Source organism: Nerophis ophidion, linkage group LG06 (assembly GCF_033978795.1).
Source record: "Nerophis ophidion isolate RoL-2023_Sa linkage group LG06, RoL_Noph_v1.0, whole genome shotgun sequence".
Classification (NCBI taxonomy): Eukaryota; Metazoa; Chordata; class Actinopteri; order Syngnathiformes; family Syngnathidae; genus Nerophis; species Nerophis ophidion.
Genome location: NC_084616.1, coordinates 31,816,517 through 31,836,498, shown reverse-complemented (window position 1 = coordinate 31,836,498; position 19,982 = coordinate 31,816,517). Strand labels below are relative to the sequence as shown.

Sequence of the window (19,982 nt, the reverse complement as noted above, 5' to 3'; positions counted from 1 at the left end):
GAATCATGCTTGTTATAAGGGGCCTTTTCACCGAATCTGTGCTATTTGTTTGTTGTTACTCCCTCAAAAAAACTTTGCTTTAACTCTCGGATAATATACAAATTGAACTAGTAAAAAAACGTGTGGTGGCCCATCTCTGGCAGTTTTATTTCATTTGATTAATTGGCCAAAGATGACATGTAGCAGCTGAAAGTAAAAGCAGTGAGTTCTTTAGCAATAGCATCGTGCTAATAGCATGTTTATATTGAATTAAGCACATTACAGGGATGCAACAAAAATTACATTAAAAGAAAAAAAAAAAGATAGGAAAAAAGTTGTTGTCGCACTTGTTGGATATCACTTGAAGTGAAGTGAATTATATTTATATAGCGCTTTTCTCTATTGACTCAAAGCGCTTTACATAGTGAAACCCAATATCTAAGTTACATTTAAACCGGTGTGGGTGGCACTGGGAGCAGGTGGGTAAAGTGTCTTGCCCAGGGACACAACGGCAGTGACTAGGATGGCGGAAGCGGGAATTGAACCTGCAACCCCCAAGTTGCTGGCACGGCCGCTCTACCAACCGAGCTATGCCGCCCACTTCAAACCATAACAAAGCATGCATCACTATAGCTCTTGTCTCAAAGTTGGTGGACTGTCACGACCTGTCACATCAAGCCGTGACTTATTTTGATTTTTTTGCTATTTTCTGCTTCTGTTTTTTGTGTAGTGTTTTAGTTCTTCTCCTGCGCACCTATTTTATTTTCCTGTAGCCGTTTAATGTCTTCTTTTGAGCGATATTTCCCGCATCAACTTCGTTTTAGCAATGAAGAATATTTCAGTTGTTTTTATTCTTCTTTGTGGGGACATTGTTGATTGTCATGTCCTGTTCGGATGTACATTCTGGACGCCATCTTTAATCCACAGTAAGTCTTTGCGGTCGTCCAGCATTCTTTTTTTCATTTACTTTGTAGCCAGTTCAGTTTTAGTTTCATTCTGCATAGCCTTCCCTAAGCTTTAATGCCTTTTCTTAGGGGCACCCACCTTTTGTTTATTTTAGATTTAAGCATAAGACACATTTTTACTTGCACACTGCCTCCCGCTGTTTTTGACATCTACAAAGTCATTAGCTGCTGGCTGCCACCTACTGATATGGAGGAGTATTACACGGTTACTCTGCCGAGCTCTAGACAGCACCGACACTCAACAACAACACATAATTTGCAGACTATAATTACTGGTTTTAAAGAAATATTTTTAACGCAAATATCTGAAATTGGATAATCTCCTACGGCACACCAGACTGTATCTCATGGCACACTGCCGCGGCGCAGTGGTTAAAAAACACTGAGCTGGAGAGAAAAAACTACTTTGATGCTGAACTAATTTGTTGCAGGCTTGTTTTTGTTGACTTATGTATAAATGTTCTTAATTCGTTCATGTTTTTGGTGCTTAAGCAGAGGTAATGAGGCAGTGCTCACCACCTCAAGGCCAACAGCTGCAGAGCAGAAGGCAATCCGGTTTTAACAGCACTTTCACTCAGTCCGACAAAATCACTCTCTCTAATCCAAACTTTGCAGTGTGTGTCAGTTAATGCCATCCAGTAGAAGCCATATTACTGTATTTTCTCTGTACTTGATGAAACCGCAGCGGTGTCATCAAACCTGCGAATTACAGCTTACATTTGTGGAGACATGTACAGCAGAGGCACATTTCTGGGCGGCAAGCAAGCAAAGACATGAAGAACCGGAGATACGGTAGACAATTTAGCTTAGAGCAGACCCCAAAAGGAGAGCGGCAAAAGCTGTAAATCGCCATCGAAATCCTGCAGTAGATATTAAAAGGCTTAATCCAAGAGCTTGCTGAGGCGGAGTTTTGCTGTGCGGGCCCCATCACTGTCATTCTTGACTGGGTTAAAGGAAGGATAAGGAGCAATGTCGAGCACTGGGAGCCATGTAACCATCATGTCAGCCTTGCTTGCTTTTTAGGAGAATTTAATACTGACATGATGCACATTTTTCTTTGCCGCTCTTCATTTTATTTATCTATTTATTTATTAATTTGAATAAGACAATGCATATTCATCCACATAGAGCAGGGGTAGGGAACCTATGGCTCTAGAGCCAGATGTGGCTCTTTTGATGACTGCACCTGGCTCTCAGATAATTCTTAGCTGACATTGCTTAACACAATAAGTAATGAATAATTCCGCTGGTAATCACAGTGTCAAAAATAATGTTCAAAATATAAAACATTGTCATGCATTTTCATCCATCCATCCGGTTCCTACCGCACCTGTTCAAGAAGTCGCATTAATGGTAAGAAGTATTTTATTTATTTTTGATTAGCCTCAGAATAACAATCGTATTAAAAAGAATAACATACCTATTATACTGTAAAAATGTTGGTCTTTCTTAAAAAGGATATAGTTGTACTCAGTGTTAAAAAATAAGTAAACAATATGATTCTCACGGAACTGCTTTTAAAAATATTTGGCTTGTATGGCTCTCTCAGCCAAAAAGGTTCCCGACCCCTGACATAGAGCAACAATCTAAATATGCCGGAGTTAGCACAATAGTTAATTTTCATCCGTTGTCCTAAGGCAGGTTAATACAGTAAACATTCAAAAGGTCATGATACAAAATAATACATAAATCACAATACATTACACATTACAAGCATACCATAAGCACAGACCATGGACAAAAACCAAAAGAAAAAAAAAGTAAATAATCTAATTGTGTGTGGATGTCTGATTCAGTTCAGTTTTGAAGGTTAAATATGTGTCAGTTTCTGACATGGGCTGGCAGACTGTTCCATGATTGTATGCTTCTGATAGACCCCACCATTTGGCCAGATTTAGTCCCACATCGTCGTTGCAGTCCCCTCTGCTCACTGCTCTGGTGTTTACTTGACTGCTATTTTTTTTTTAATCAGTAAAATCTATCAAAGGGGGGGCAGCAAGTTTATCCAGAACTCCAAAAATTAGGCAAACATCCATTAATATCTGATTTTAGAGAAAAACCTACAAAAGACAATTAAAACTTCACTTGTAAAATAGATGTTTATGTGTGGAATTGTATACGTTTCTCTTGACTTCTTTGTCACACATGACCTTTTACAAGCGCTTTATTGTTTCCATTTTTTTTGAAAGCATGATTCAAGAACACGTATTGAGTATATGCCTCATTTCTGTGTGCAGGGGGTATAAATCGTGCCGGGCCAGCGGTGCCGACATTCTTGCGCAACCCAACGATGATCCAGCCTCACTTGGACATGAAGCCCTTCTTGCCGTTCCCCATGGAGACTCCTCCTCCGCACAGCTTCAACCTCTTCCACAACTTCAACACAGTAAGGATTGACTTCGTTCATTAAAACAATCCCAAGTCATTATCTGCAGGCCAAATTGATGACGAAGAAAGGTAAAGAGCAGGGGTGCTCGATCATATTTGTCCAAGGGTTGGATTTTTTTTTCTTGCCAGGCACTGTGGGGTTAAAGGTTGTCTTAAAAAAAAGGAATTCAATGGAAATATTATACAGCATATTATATACTAGAGGTGGAACAGTTTATGAAAAAAATAAGTCGGACCCCTTTGCTTGACCTGAGGCGGTTTAGAGTCTGTTTGAATCATGTTTTTTTACTCAGTTTGGAACTTGTGTGTGTGTGTGTAGTTACAATCATGCACATGAGTACTGCAAAATGTGAAGCAACGGGGAAGCAAGGGTTGTGAAGGCACTCGTGAGTTGGACGCTAGTATGTTTGATGAAAAGTTATTATATGCATAAGTCTGAGTGTATGTATGTATGTATGTATGTATATGTACAGAATGTATGTATGTTTGTACAGTGAATGTGCATGTGGCTGTGTGTGTGTGTTTGTGTGTGTGTATGTATTTGCTTGCATACGTATATGCGTATGAAAATGCACTGACCAACAATGAAAATGGGTGAAAAAAAATGAACAAAAAAAAGAAGATCACAGACACGTCGACACACAAAACCACTAACCCAGCAGCTGGCCGCCGCGCAACACCGCTGCATGCTATTACAGATCGTGCGCAGGGACTAGACCCAGCTGGCCCCCACTGAGCAGGGTACCCGGAAGTAGGCGGGCAACGGGACCCAAGGGCCCTAGACACACACCGGCTGTGGCAGCCCGGGATGCTGACCCCTGCCGGGCAAGCAGGCTGTGTGGGCGACCCCAGTCCCCAACGCCCAACAAAAACAAAAAGAAAAAAAAAAAAAGAAAAAATAATATAAATATACAAACAAACACATACATAAATAAGTCGCTGGGGCAGCAGTCCAGCCTCCGAATCCCCTCTCCCAAAGGTCTGGCCACGTGGGTTGGTGCCTGAAATCCTACGTGTCTAAGATGCAGTTAAAATTGACGTATGGACAAGCAGGGGACAAGTTAGGAGGACTGGAGCCCCATAGAGGCATTCTCAGTTCCCAAGGCCCACCCAGCCAATGCAGGAGGCAACCAAGACATACGGCCAGGAGGCCAGCCCCCACAACCCAGGATCCCGCAGGCGTCTCGAGTCAAGCAGAATCCCGCATCCAAACAAAAACCCCAACCAAAAGCAGAAAAACGGGACACGCACCCTGGCAATGTCTCCCAAATAAACACAACCAAAACAAAAAGGCCAAACAAAGTCACCGCGACCAAAACAATCACAGCAAACACCCTCACCGTGGCATTGCTCAATGCCCCCAAGAAGTACACATACACAGGCCAAAAGCCCCCAACCAAGCTGCAATTTTCTGATCAACTAAAATAAATTGCCACACAATATAATCTCCCAGCAGAAGAGACACCAAGCACTGCTCCAGTCCCACAAGGGCCACACCATCCTCATCTATGGTAAATGGTTTGTACTTGTATAGCGCTTTTCTACCCTTTTTTAAGGAGCCCAAAGCTCTTTCACAGTATTTCCACATTCGCCCATTCACACACACATTCACACACTGATGGCGGGAGCTGCCATGCAAGGCGCTCACCAGGTCCCATCAGGAGCAAGGGTGAAGTGTCTTGCCCAAGGACACAACGGACCTGACTCGGATGGTAGAAGGTGGGGATTGAACCAGTAATTCTCAGATTGCTGGCACAGCTACTCTACCAACTTCGCCACGCCGTCCCATCTATGCATCCAAACATGTCCCTCCCTCCCCACTTCAATACGCAAACTCTCCAGAGCGTTCCCTTCCGATTGCAAACAGCCGCTCCAACCGTGGCCCACGCAATGCCCAGTCGCCCCGACCCGACTCTGCAGAGTCCACACGGACAACCTGTTGTTCTCTTTGGTGATGCACACACTGTTGTCTCCTGCCGAGCGTAAGAAGTACTGCACAAATTAGCACTTCTTTAGAGAGATTCAATTGTTTTAATATTTGGGTGATGTTTGAAGGGCCAAACGAAAATATATCATGAAACGCCTTTTAGGGCCCCTGGTAAGGAGAAACACCTTAATCCAAAAGTCACTTCAAATCAAGATTTATGTTGGAGTGTTTTAAACTGACTTCGGTAAGCTACATGACATGAATGCTGCACCGCAGTTTTTAGAATTGAACCAATTCAAAAACCAATGAGATTATAATGGAATTTATACAATTTCCATTAAAAAAATAACCAGGTGATTTTTTTATCTGTATGGACCAAGTAAAATTGTGTCCAAACTCTTGCAATTACAGCAAAATGTGTTTTCTTTTTAATCTTGTGCTATCTTAAATCCAATACGGCAATCCTTAGTTTTTTTCCACAGTTTTATTTGAGTTCATCATACAATCTTTGACCTCATTTCACATATATAATTGGGGGTGTAAAAATGAACACTTTAACGTGTATCAACCCCACATCATAATTCATCTAGTTGAATGCAATTAACCCATCTGCAGAGCAGTTGGGCACAAAATCCCTGAGCCCTCTCTGGCAAAACATTTCATAGTAACAGATAACACAAAATGAGTAACAGCTCTGCATTAATCTGGATAAACGTGTGGAAAAACAGAGGTTGTTTGTTAATGGTGTTATGAACGTGTTTGTGTAGCTAGTCCCTTCTTTCTTAAGCCTCTTTGATCATTCAAAATGAAACTGTTACGTGCGGTGGAGAAGGAGACAGCACTGAGACAGGGACTTAGGCGTGTTTATTAAAATAATAGAATTACGTGTGCAAGTAATCCAAATATGTATGGTGTGACTATGTGTTGTGTTTAACTGAGTGTTACCAGGAAATGTGGAAGATGCGTGATGAGGAAGGCGCAGAAGTCCAGAAGGAACAAGGCAGGTTCGGATGTCCGTGGGCGAGCAAGAGATCAAGGGCCGTAGCGAGGCGTCAGAATCTGTGTGCAGGCGAGAGGTCGAGATCCAGGAAGGCAGCAAGAAGACAGGAGGGAATCCGGGGAGACGAGACACACAACTCGAATCCAGGGAATGGAAGAGGAGCTGCGGGATGACGACACAGGACACAAGACGATGAGCACAAAGTGGAAACACAGAGAGCAAGGAAAACACATAGGCGAGGAGAGCTAGAAACTTGGAAGGCTTACTGTACGGGACAGGTAGCTACAAACCCCGTTTTCATATGAGTTGGGCAATTGTGTTAGATTTAAATATAAACGGAATACAAAGATTTTCAAATTTGTTTCAACCCATATTCAGTTGAATATGCTACAAAGACAACATATTTGATGTTCAAACTGATAAACATTTGCAAATAATCATTAACTTTAGAATTTGATGCCAGCAACACGTGACAAAGAAGTTGGGAAAGGTGGCAATAAATACTGATAAAGTTGAGGAATGCTCATCAAACACTTATATGGAACATCCAACAGGTGTGCAGGCTAATTGGGAACAGTTGGGTGCCATGATTGGGTATAAAAGAGGCTTACATGAAATGCTAAGTAATTCACAAACAGGGATGGGGCGAGGGTCACCAGTTTGAAAGCAAATTGTCGAATAGTTTTAGAACAACATTTCTCAACGATCAATTGCAAGGAATTTAGGGATTTTACCATCTACGGTCCATAAAATCATCAAAAAGTTTAGAGAATCTGGAGAAATCACTGCACGTAAGCAATGATATTACAGACTTTTGATCCCTCAGGTTATCATGGACGCCCCTGCTTATTTCAGCAAGACAAGTGTTACAACAGTGTGGCTTCGTAAAAAAAGAGTGCGGGTACTTTCCTGGCCCGCCTGCAATCCAGACCTGTCTCCCATCGAAAATGTGTGGCGCATTATGAAGCGTAAAATACGACAGCGGAGACCCCGGACTGTTGAACGACTGAAGCTCTACATAAAACAAGAATGGGAAAGAATTCCACTTGAAAAGCTTCAACAATTAGTTTCCTCAGGTCCCAAACGTTTAGTGAGTGCTGTTAAAAGAAAGGGTGATGTAACACAGTGGTGAACATATCCCTTTCCCAACTACTTTGGCACGTGTTGCAGCCATGAAATTCTAAGTTAATTATTCCCATCCATCCATTTTCTACTGCTTATTCCCTTTTGGGGTGGCGGGGGGCACTGGCGCCTATCTCAGCTACTTGTTTGCAAAAAAAAATAAGTTTATGAGTTAGAACATCAAATATCTTGTCTTTGTAGTGCATTCAATTGAATATGGGTTGAAACGGATTTGCAAATTATTGTATTCCGCGTATAGTTACATCTAACACATTTTCCCAACTCATATGGAAATGGGATTTGTTTGTTCTGGCACTGGAACGCAGGATCCGCTGGCTTATGAAGGATGTGGAACGCTCATCAATGGCAGGTGTGTAGATTGCTGATTGTGTGCAGCCACAGCAGGGGAGGAACACCCGTGGGCGTGTCCCGAGGTGCGCTCAGAGGAGCGCACAGCAGACTGTTTGGCGATAGGGGCTTGAGCCGTAACAGAAACACAATTAATACATATTAGAAATATGATATTGACTTGTGATTATTTTAAATTAATCCACAGCAACCTTGTGATTAATCTTATTCAACATAAATGCAATTGCCCTATTACAAACATTATTATGTTTTGGAAGAATAGCCTTTGCCATTTCTTGTGTGACTGTGCAGAGTGCAGGCGACGTTTTCTGGTTGTCCAAGAAAAAGGTTGTCATCATCGTGTGGTAAAGAATTGTGTTTATCTTGAGGGAGTTCTGAGAAGAGCATCTGCCCCTTTGGACCCACGGGCCTTTGGTGCCTTGTTTGCTTCAGTGAGTTTGAGGTGTTACTGCTGGATGGATGAGTGCTGGCTGGTTAACAAATGTACACATAATATTACATTCACCGTGGGAACTTAACATGCACGGAAATTGTAGGGCAAGTGTTGGCATAATTGCTTACATAACACTTTTATGGCCGGTGCTGTTGCTATAATGGCTTATGTGCCTGTTTTTTAATTTGCTGAGTGGCCACCACACATTGACGTGTGTGTCTATTGTACATAAAATAAGAATGTATCAAAGCTGATAAACGAAGAGGAAGCTCCAGAGCTGCGTACTCTCAGCAGCGCCGTTTGTTTGATTTGTTAGTTATTGTGACAGGAGGGACTTTCCTTCTCCCCTCAGGCCTTGAAAACATTTTTAATTCAGACCAGACTGTAGAGGCATTCGGCACATCATCAATTCAGCATAATGTTGCTCCTCCAAACTTCATTAGAGAATGTCAACACATTTTTCATCAATATGGTAAACCACTGAGCTTTGTTCGAAGTAGGGAGCGATGTTAAGTTTGCATGAGCCTGATAAACACTACCAGGCCAAAAACCTGTCACCACTTTGATTTAACTAAGCAAATCAGTTATTCTCTAGTCAACTTTTTGGGAAATTTTTGACCAGTACTGGAGCTCAGATAAAAATGTACTTCCTTGCGATTTTATGCTGAGTACCATATGTTGAGAGCTTAGTAGTATCAAGTTGGTAGTGTGGGCATTTTGATGCCAAAACCTTCTACTCCATGGGTGTCTATTGTACATAAAATAAGAATGTATCAAAGCTGATAAAGTCCTTGAGGCAATATCAAATTAACATGGGAGCTGGCCCGCCGGTAACACCACATTCACCGCTAATACTCATACTTGCCAACCCTCCCGATAATCCCAGGAGACTCCCGATGTGTAGTGCCCTTCCCGAAAATCTCCCTGGGCAACCATTCTCCCGATTTCCACCCAGACAACAATATTGGGAGCGTGCCTTAAAGGCACTGCCTTTAGCGTCCTCTACAACATGTCGTCACGTCCTCTTTTCCTCCATATAAATAGCGTGCTGGCCAAGTCACATAATATATGCGGCTTTCACAAACACATACTTGGTCAACAGCCATACAGGTCACACTGAGGGTTTGGCGTATAAAAAACTTTAACATTGTTACAAATATGCGCCACACTGTGAACCCGCACCAAACAAGAATGACACAACACATTTTGGGAGAACACCCGCACCGTAACACAACATAAACACAACAGAACAAATACCCAGAACCCCATGAAGCACTAACTCTTCCGGAACGCTACAATATACACCCCCCGCTACTACGAAACCCCGCCCACCTCATTTTTATTTTATTTTTGAATTTATTAGCCTGTGGAAAAAGTTAATGTTGATATTTACCTAAGAAGGCTGCAAATAGAAAAGAGGCATTAATGTTATGGATTAAATTTGATTTAATATACCACTGATGTTTTTTGAAAGTTGATTTTGCACTATTACGTTATATAAGCTCTGCCTGTTCCATGGGAGGAAGCCCAAATACCCGTAGGGAACCCACGCATTCAAGGGGAGAACATGCATTGTCCACACAGAAAGATCCCGAGCCCGGGATTGAACCCAGGATTACTCAGGACCTTCGTATTGTGAGGCAGATGCACTAACCCCTGTTCCACCGTGCTGCCCTATTTAAGCCTTGCTTGTTCATTTTTCATTGCAAAACTTGTTTGGGTCCCTATTAAAAGGTTAATTTGTTCAACCTTGGCCCGCGGCTTCGTTCAGTTTTAAATTTTGGCCCATTCTGTATTTGAGTTTGACACCCTTGTTCTACTCCTTCTACTATACAGGTGAGATGCATGATTTATAATCTCGCATTGACCTTTCTGAACTCAAAGGCCATACAACAGCAGCAGAAAGAGCTTAAACTCCTTCTTCTTCGTTATATTATGGCCAATGTTATTAGCAGCTCAAGCTACGTAGTAGTAGCAGACTACTTGCTCGGGGCCGGAAGATCAGTTCTTACGTGTACAGGGGGGGAAGACGGCACAGACAGCAGGGACATCGTTTTAAATCTATATTTATTTTATTAACAATAGAATGGAGTGTGAAACTAATCCAAAATGTGTGACTATGTGTAGCGAGTATCTGTAGAGTGTTACCGGAAGTGTTGAGCGAGGTGCGGAAGATCAAGAGGACCAAGGCAGGCTCGGAGGTCTGTGGGCAGGTGTGCGGTCAAGTTAAAAGTTAAAGTACCAATGATTGTCACACACACACTAGGTGTGGCGAAATTATTCTCTGCATTTGACCCATCATCCTTGATCACCCCCTGGGAGGTGAGGGGAGCAGTGGGCAGCAGCAATGCTACGCCCAGGAATAATTTTTGATGATTTAACCCCCAATTCCAACCCTTAATGCTGAGTGCCAAGCCACTGAGTAAGCCTAGTGGGTAGAGGGCAGAGGCGAGGCGTCAAAGTCCGTGTCCAGGCAGGAGGTCGAGATCCAAGAGGCAGCCAGGGAACCAGAGGGAATAGGGGGAGACAAGACACACATCTCGTGATGCGGGAACGGAGGACTTCTGCTGGATGACAATAAGGGACACGAGAAAAATGAACACAGAGGGGGAGAAAGACAGAGAGAGAGTGTGTGAATTGAACTTAGAGATCTTTGGCTTACTGTACAGGAACAGGTCGCTACGTTCTGGCCCGGAACGCAGGTTTGCACTGGCTTAAGAAACCACGGAAGCTCATCAGCGACAGGTGTGTAGATTGTTGATGGAAAGCAGCTGCCTGCTGCAGCCGGACTGGCGCACGCAGAAACGCAGCACACAGATGAATGCACACTGGGGTGCGCCCGGGCCGTGACAGCAGTTTGAGCAAGGCGATGTGTCACAACGCCAAAAAAGTAGTTCCTCAGTGTTAGTTCTTTCAATAACAATGTCACCATAGCTTTATTAATATGCAGGTCACGGTATGTACATGAAGCGTTGTAGACAGTTTTTAGAGCACTTTATTGTTAGCTGTCTCTTACCAGCTGTTTTTCACTATTGAAAATGCACAGACAAGAGAAAGACGTGTTCTTGTCTAACATAAGGAATGTGGATGATGGACATAAAAAAATTCAGTTCCCCTTGAACTAATCCAATACTTTATGTACCTGCTAGTTTTCAAAACCATATACCATGAAAGTGGAAAACAATACTGAGTTTACAATTACTTAAATTGTAGACGATAGAAACTAGTGCAGTAAACTAAAGAGGTGGCCTTTGAGCAATTATTTATAATAGGTTGGAATGCTTATCGTTGGAAATGAACATTTGGAAAACAACATCAACCGGAACTAAAGTGGAGCTTAACACTTTTCAGTTCTTGCATGAAAAATTCTAACTGTTGAAATAACAATCCATGCAATATGGTATCATGCAATATTTTGAATGTGAAATGGTGTGTGTGAGACTGTTTTTATGACTACAATATATTGCAGGTGTTCTTATTTGTATTGCACTGATGGACGGCACTTACAAAATTAATTTTATTGTTAACCATGATGACAATGACCATAATGGGATTCTATTATTTTGTATTTTGTTTTAAAACGGTACTCTAGCCTAGCCAATAGCCATACTTTGAGTCAATTTGTATTTGTTATAGGCATTCTTAGGAAATGACACAAGAGAGTGTTACAAGTGCATGCCATTTTCATTGTGTTTAAAAATCAACTAATTGAACAAATTTGAGAAAACAATGTTTTGCAGCAAAGGCATAGACAAACTACAAACATACATTATAGAATATCAACACAGTAAAGTATTCTTCCACATATTTTTACATTTTGTCATGTCTTTTGTGTAATTTCCAGCACATTAAAAATAAGTTAGCTACCAAATACAAATAAGCTTAACTCAAAATTTGGCAATGGGTCTCCACTATTTTGAAGCAATGCAAACACTGGTCTAATGCAGTGTTTTTCTACCTTTTTTGAGCCAAGGCACATTTTTTGCGTTGAAAAAAATCGAAACTCTGTTGACATTAAAAAGTTGTCGCAATTGTTGGATAGGACTTCAAACCATAACCAATCAATATAGCTCTTGTCTCAAAGTAGGTGTACTGTCACGACCTGTCACATCACGCCGTGACTTATTTTGAGTTTTTTGCTGTTTTCCTGTGTGTAGTGTTTTAGTTCTTGTCTTGCGCTCCTATTTTGGTGGCTTTTTCTCATTTTCAAGTATTTTCCTACTTTGTTTTTGCAATCAAGACTATTTTAGTTGTTTTTATCCTTCATTATTCGTAGATTGTTTATCATCATGTCATGTTCGGATGTACTTTGTGGACGCCGTCTTTGCTCCACAGTAAGTCTTTGCTGTCGTCCAGCATTCTGTTTTTGTTTACTTTGTAGCCAGTTCAGTTTTAGTTTTTTTCTGCATAGCCTTCCTTAATTAAACTCTTAAGGCCCAAGCTGTTTGTTTACATGCTTTTTTTTTCTCTCTTTGCTATTTGGGCTTATTGTACCCTAATTAGAATAAAAACTAAGAATCATCTTTGGATATGATGTACTTATTCCATAAGTAACAAACATGTACTTCATGTTTAGTGACATCCTAATTCTTATTTTTTACACTTGCTTTTCAAATTCCATTGTATGTTATACTCTTCTGACACCACCAGAAGGCAGTATAAGTGTCCACACAAGCCGCTATAAGACCCCAATTCAGTAGTGTCCACAATTTTGGAAATTAGAGCTAAAAGGTGCTGTTCGCGCATGTAGCCACTACAATACCTTTTGTTTATTTTTGTTTTAAGCATTAGATACGACAAAGAACCATCGTCGTCTCACACAACGTGTTCCCGACATCTGCAAAGCAATTAACTACTGGCTGCCACCTACTGATATGGAAGAGTATTACACGGTTACTCTGCCCAGCTCTAGACAGCACCAACTCTCAACAACAACATAATTTGCAGAATATAATTACTGGTTTGCAAAAAATATCCATAACCCATCCATCCATTTCCTACCGCTTATTCCCTTCAGGGTCGCGGAGGGCTCTGGTGCCTATCTCAGCTACAATCGGGCGGAAGGCGGGTACAAATAGGCTAAATTAGATGATCTCCCACGGCACACCAGACTGTATCTCATGGTGGTTGAAACACACCGGTTTAATGGATTTACACTATTCCAGAGGTATGACCTGATTAAGCTTGTTGGGGGTACGTATATGATCTGGACTTGCTCATTGGGCCAGTTGTGGTTTTGGTATGTTATGAGGTCATTTTCCATGATTGCATTTTTTTTTCTCTCTTGATGACGATAACAGCGTGCGTCCGTCAAATTGTGGAAAAAAGGACAAAAATAATAGTTTTGACATTGGATGAATTCATCTTCACAACTTCTGCTGCTATATATGATAAAAAGGAACTATTTTCTCTGCCTTTTATTGGCCAGGCAATTTATTTGACAAACACATTTCAGTCATTGACAAACTAACATCAGTCCAAATGCTGTTTTTGGCATTTATCCTCTTATTAATCTGTATTTATATTCCATGTTGTTATTTTCAATAAAAGTACCGTTCCATCATTCTGTATAGTGTTTTACAGTTCTTCGTCCAGGAGAGGGGGCCGCAGGAAAGGAAAGGAAAGGAAAAAACTTTGACCTTGCAGCAAGTAATGCAAACATTTAGACTACACTCTGATGTGTTATACTTGAAAAGGAAAGAAGAGTGATGCTTACTCGAGCTGAAAAGAGGCTCCCTGGGGTGCAATGCAAAGCCTCAGGATGTACGAGGCGAATTGTATAGCTGCTTAAAGGCCTACTGAAACCCACTACTACCGACCACACAGTCTGATGGTTTATACAGTATATCAATGATGAAATATTAACATTGCAACACATACCAATATGGCCGGTTAAGTTAACTGAATTGCAATTTTAAATTTCGCGCAAATTATCCTGCTGAAAACGTCGCGGTATGATGACGCGTGCGCGTGACGTCACGGATTGAAGCGGACATTTTGGTCAAGCACCGATCCCAGCTATAAGTCGTCTGCTTTAATCGCATAATTACACAGTATTCTGGACATCTGTGTTGCTGAATCTTTTGCAATTTGTTCAATTAATAAGGGAGATGTCAAAGACGAAAGATGTAGGTGGGAAGCGGTGCATTGCGGCCGCCTTTAGCCACATGAACACAGACGGTGTTTCTCTGTTTGCTTGTTTACATTCCCGAAAGATGACGGTGAAGCTTTACTATGGAACAGAGCGGTCAAGCAAACATGGTTCCCTACCACATGTCAACCGGCAGGTTTGGGTGAGAAAATGGTGGTAATAAGTCGGCTCTTACCGTAGACATGAGCGGAGAGCTTGCGTTGTTTCTCCTGCAGCTGCGGACTCTCTTGCCTCCTCCCACCGGCCGCCCCCGACCGTCGGATACTTCCACCGTGGAGAAAGAAGGAAAAAAAAAAAATTTCAATCCGGCCCTACCGGCTGCCTTTGCCTCGTCGAGAAACGTGGCTTCCTTCGGAGACACTGGCGGTCACCACACCCCTCCGACTTTCAGGTTGTACAGGTAAGGCCATATAATCTCACTAAAACACTAGTACCACAATAAGCAGATAAGGGATTTTCCAGAATTATCCTAGTAAATTTGTCTAATAACATCGGAATCGCTCCCACTGCCCTCGTCTTTTTGTTTCTTCTAGTCCTTCACTCTCACTATCCTCATTCACAAATCTTTCATCCTCGCTCAAATTAACGGGGAAATCGTCGCTTTCTCGGTCGGAATCGCTCTTGCTGCTGGTGGCCATGATTGTAAACAATGTGAGGAGCTCCACAACCCGTGACATCACGCGCACATCGTCTGCTACTTCCGGTACAGGCAAGGCTTTTTTATTAGCAACCAAAAGTTGCAAACTTTATCGTCGATGTTCTGTACTAAATTCTTTCAGCAAAAATATGGCAATATCGTGAAATTATCAAGTACGACACATAGAATGGACCTGCTATCTCCGTTTCAATAAGAAAATCTCATTTCAGTAGGCCTTTAAAAAATGCATTGGTGGGAAAAAAAACAAAACATGCAAGGAGTTTTCACAGGAAGGAATCCTTTGCCTGCAGCTGTCCCAGAAAATGTTTTACTTCAAGTCAGAGACAGAGAGTGTGTTTACAACCTAATGTTAACACCGATGTGGAAGAATAATTTAACAGGAAAATGAACACTGTGTGTGTTGCTTGTGACTGTATGAATGAAAAAGTAACACTGGTTAGTTTCAAACCTCCTGGTGTCTTTCTGTACATGTTAGATATGTAGACTTGCTATTATATTAGCCATAACAGTAACAAGAATGTCCTTGCACTTTTAGCTGGCAGAGAGTTGTTCTATTAGTCTCGATAATTGATCTTGCTGAGTTTGTATATTCTTAATTAAACCCAGAATCCACACTGATGCTTATTGCCTCTATAACAGTGGAATGGCCGCTCCTAAGTCGCCTATATATACCGCTTAAATGGTCGGATAATGTGATTTGTCCTCCATTTGCCTGTCTCTCCCATTGGGGCTTTGGACAGTGATGGGACTGCTTTATTTGTTGGGCCTGATATAGACTGCACGTGCCTTTTTCTAGCTTACTAAAAAGTCTGGATATTTCTGACCAGGCCACCCAACATAGCAGAATAACTGACATACATTTTATAAAGAGTAGTGAGATTTCAGCACTCCCAGCATCAAGACAATTAAAATAGCTTTTTTGTCGTTTATATTTATTTCTGTGGGCCCCCGGGGAGGGCAAAGAGAAAAAAAAAGTGATGAGAACTGGAAATGTAACGTAGGAACATGCTGCATCATCTGTTCTGGCGACTGATTATGCTATGAGTAATGCAATGAATCAAATGTCAGTTGTTGGTTGAAAAAATTAATAAAATTAATTATCCACAACTGAGAATGTTGAATATAGATTAATTAAACACTAAATACCAAAGAAGTAGCCTCAAAGTTCCAGATACGCTCTACCCTGATAAACTCTGCCCTAACATTCCACACACAAACTGGACAATATCCCCGCACTATGTATTGTTACCTTCAATGGAAATATCCACTTTACACTTTACACGTCTATTTATTAAGTCAATTTTACCTCATAGTCTTGCATTTTATACCCTTACATTTATGTACTTTTGTAAGGATTTTCTTGTTATATTGAACACATTGGTCCTGATCTACAAACGTACTAGGATACTAAATAACAAGTGCTATATTACCAAATGCAAAAATGTGGGCGTGTTGCAGGTGATCTGATAGGACTGCTCAGGCAAATTGTTACATATCAAGTGCAAAATGTGGGGCAGACTGACCGCCCTTTTTTAAGAAGTGAAGTGAATTATATTTATATAGTATTTTTCTCTAGTGACTCAAAGCACTTTTTACATAGTGAAACCCAATATCTAAGTTACATTTTTAAACCAGTGTGGGTGACACTGGGAGCAGGTGGGTATAGTGTCTTGCCCAAGGACACAACGGCAGTGATTAGGATGGCGGAAGTGGGGATCGAACCTGGAACCCTCAAGTTGCTGGCATGGCCACTTTACCAACCGAGCTATACCGGTTGCTAAAATGATTTTGTGTGTGCTACCCGCTGTCACCCTGGAAAAACTCGATGACTGCACATCCATGGCATCATGCGCCGATCTGTGGTGGTTTACCATAATGTGGAACATGCAGCACACCAATACCTTTTCTGGGATGGTAGAAGCACTCCTGCAGTGCGAGGTACAAAGGAACTGATACCTTGTTGGTGTTTTTTGTGTAACTGTGCCAATTTGCACGTATACCTACCAAATGTGCTAAATATTGACAGTAAAACAGCTAAATGATTTTATTTTCTCCTCACAGAGTTGTTGGCAGTCTGATAATCAGGATATGTTCTGCATGTTAATGAAAAGATTACACCCGCTAAATGTATTGCGCTCGCTATTTTGCTCATTTAAGAGACGCGATTTTGTGCGCACTATACTTGTAGATCAGCATGGGGACCACCTGCTCAGTGGCCTTGTTGTTAGGGTGTCCGCCCTGAGATCGGTAGGTCGTGAGTTCAAACCCCGGCTGAGTCATACCAAAGATTATAAAAACGGGACCCATTACCTGCTTGCTTGGCACTCAGCATCAAGGTTTGGAAAATTATTCCCCGGCATGGCCACCGCTGCTGCTCACTGCCCCCCTCAACTCCCAGGGGGTGAATAAGGGGATGGGTCAATTGCGGAGAAAGAATTTCACCACACTAAGTGTGTGTGACTATCATTGGTAATTTAAATTTAACTTAACTTTGGCATGTGTTTTTGTTAGGGTCTTGGTCTGGGAGGCCGGGAGGGTGGCCCCAGGATGCAAAGACGGGAGACAAGGTGGAATTCCAAAAAAATAAACATTTTAATGAGACAAAAGGGATAACTAAGGGCGATGGGGCAGAAGCGCACACCATGTAATCTGGACAAAAATAGGTTCCTCAGAGGTCGGCCAGAGAAAAGGCCAGGGCGCACTGAGCAGGGCAAGAGTCCAACAAGTGAAGTGAAGTGAATTATATTTATATAGCGCTTTTTCTCTAGTGACTCAAAGCGCTTTACATAGTGAAACCCAATATCTAAGTTACATTTAAACCAGTGTGGGTGGCACTGGGAGCAGGTGGGTAAAGTGTCTTGCCCAAGGACACAACGGCAGTGACTAGGATGGTGGAAGCGTGAACCGAACCTGCAACCCTCAAGTTGCTGGCACGGCCACTCTACCAACCGAGCTAAACCGCTAAACAAATGAATTCCCTTTAACTAAGGGAGGCTGGGAAATAAGTAGAGAAGAGGTTGGGGAATTCAGGACTAAATAGCGACAACATACCAGGTCTGGGGAGGTCAAGAAGGCGCATGCACAAGGGTGGTTCAGGATAGAGGCCAAGCTGTCAGTGACGAGCCTAAATGCTGGCGGGTTAATTGAGAGCAAGTGTGGCACAAGGGCCGGCCCTCGCCAATAATAAATCACTGATTACACTGGTGCAGAAAAAAGGAGAATGCAGGATAAAACTAAAACACAACATATTTTAATGCAATCAAACATTTAGTAGAGTTGGACCATTGTAAAACTACACTCAAAGTTAAATATTACACTGCTGTTGGGGTCCATAAAATCCCGATTGTGTTATCCCTGAGCGTGCGTTATATAGAACTTTTTTTAATCCTTTTTTTTTTTCTTTTCTTTTTTTTCAACATATCACAGTTAAAGGTGTACTGAAACCCACTACTACCGACCACGCAATCTGATAGTTTATATATCAATGATGAAATCTTAACATTGCAACATTGCCAATACGGCTTTTTTAGTTTACTAAATTACAATTTTAAACTTCGTGCGAATTATCCTGTTGAAAACGTTGCGGTATGATGACGCATATGATGACGCATGCGCGTGACATCACGGATTGTAGCGGACATTTTGTTTCAGCCCCGATCCCAACTATAAGTCGTCTGCTTTAATCGCATAACTACACAGTATTTGTGGGTTCTTCCGAGGATGTTGTAGTCGTAATGATTTGTGCAGTCCTTTGAGACATTTGTGATTTGGGGCTATATAAATAAACATTGATTGATTGATTGATTCTGGACATCTGTGTTGCTGAATATTTTGCAATTTGTTCAATTATTAATTGAGACGTCAAAGAAGAAAGATGTAGGTGGGAAGCGGTGTATTGCGGCCGCCTTTAGCAACACAAATACAGCCGGTGTTTCCTTGTTTCCTTGTTTACATTCTCGAAAGATGACAGTGAAACTTTACAGAGCGGTCAAGCAAACATGGTTCCCTACCACATGTCAAACGGCAGGTTTCGGTGGGAAAATGGTGGTAATAAGTCGGCTCTAACCATAGACATGAGCGGAGAGCTTGCGTCGTTCCTCGTGCACCTGTCAAAGAGGCAGCTGCGGACTCTCTTGCCTCCTCCGACCGGCCGCCCCCGAACGTGGGATGCTTCCACCGTTGAGGAGGGAAAAAAAATAAAAATCTCAGCCCGGCCCCAACGGCTGCCTTCGCTCCGCCTCGTCGAGAAACGTGGCTTCTCTCAGAGACACTGGCGGTCACCACACCCGTGGCCACACCCCTCCGACTTTCACTAAAACTCTAGTAACACAATAAGCAGATAAGGGATTTTTCAGAATTATCCTAGTAAATGTGTCTAATAACATCTTAATTGCTTTGCTGTCTAGTTTTTTTTTTCCTAGTCCTTCACTCTCAATTTGCTCATCCACGAATCTTTCATCCTCGCTCAAATTAATGGGAAAATCGTCGCTTTCTCTGTCTGAATCGCTCTCGCTGCTGGTGGCCATAATTGTAAACAATGTGCAGATGTGAGGAGCTCCACAACCCGTGACGTCACGCGTACATCGTCTGCTACTTCCTGTACAGGCAAGGCTTTTTTACTAGCAACCAAAAGTTGCAAACTTTATCGTTGATGTTCTCTACTTAATCCTTTCAGCAAAAATATGGCAATATCGCGAAATGATCAAGTATGACACATAGAATGGACCTGCTATCCCCGTCAAAATAAGAAAATCTCATTTCAGTAGGCCTTTAAGTGATCCTGATTCATGTGGTGAAAACAACAAGTCATAAAGTTTAAAGTTTGTGAGTTGACGGTAAGCTCTGTCTTTAAATTGTTTGAATTCTTCTCTGCCTTGTGCTTCATTCTTGTTTAAGTGTTGGGACGTAATAAACCTGTCTCGTCTCGATTGTGCGGATGAGGTGGGGGTAGGGAGTAGCGGGGGATGTATATTGTAGCGTCCCGGAAGAG

The 19,982-nt window shown here is 41.9% G+C and overlaps 1 protein-coding gene across 5 annotated transcripts in view; it reads left to right on the top strand.

The window, feature by feature from the left end:
- Positions 1-19,982, top strand: part of znf385a (zinc finger protein 385A) — a 186,801-nt gene that overhangs the window by 84,864 nt on the left and 81,955 nt on the right. For all 5 annotated transcript variants that reach the window (XM_061903394.1, XM_061903391.1, XM_061903389.1 and 2 more), the window contains one exon: positions 3,182-3,330. In XM_061903394.1, coding sequence (XP_061759378.1) covers positions 3,182-3,330 — 149 coding nt within the window. The remainder of the gene's footprint in view (positions 1-3,181; positions 3,331-19,982) is intronic.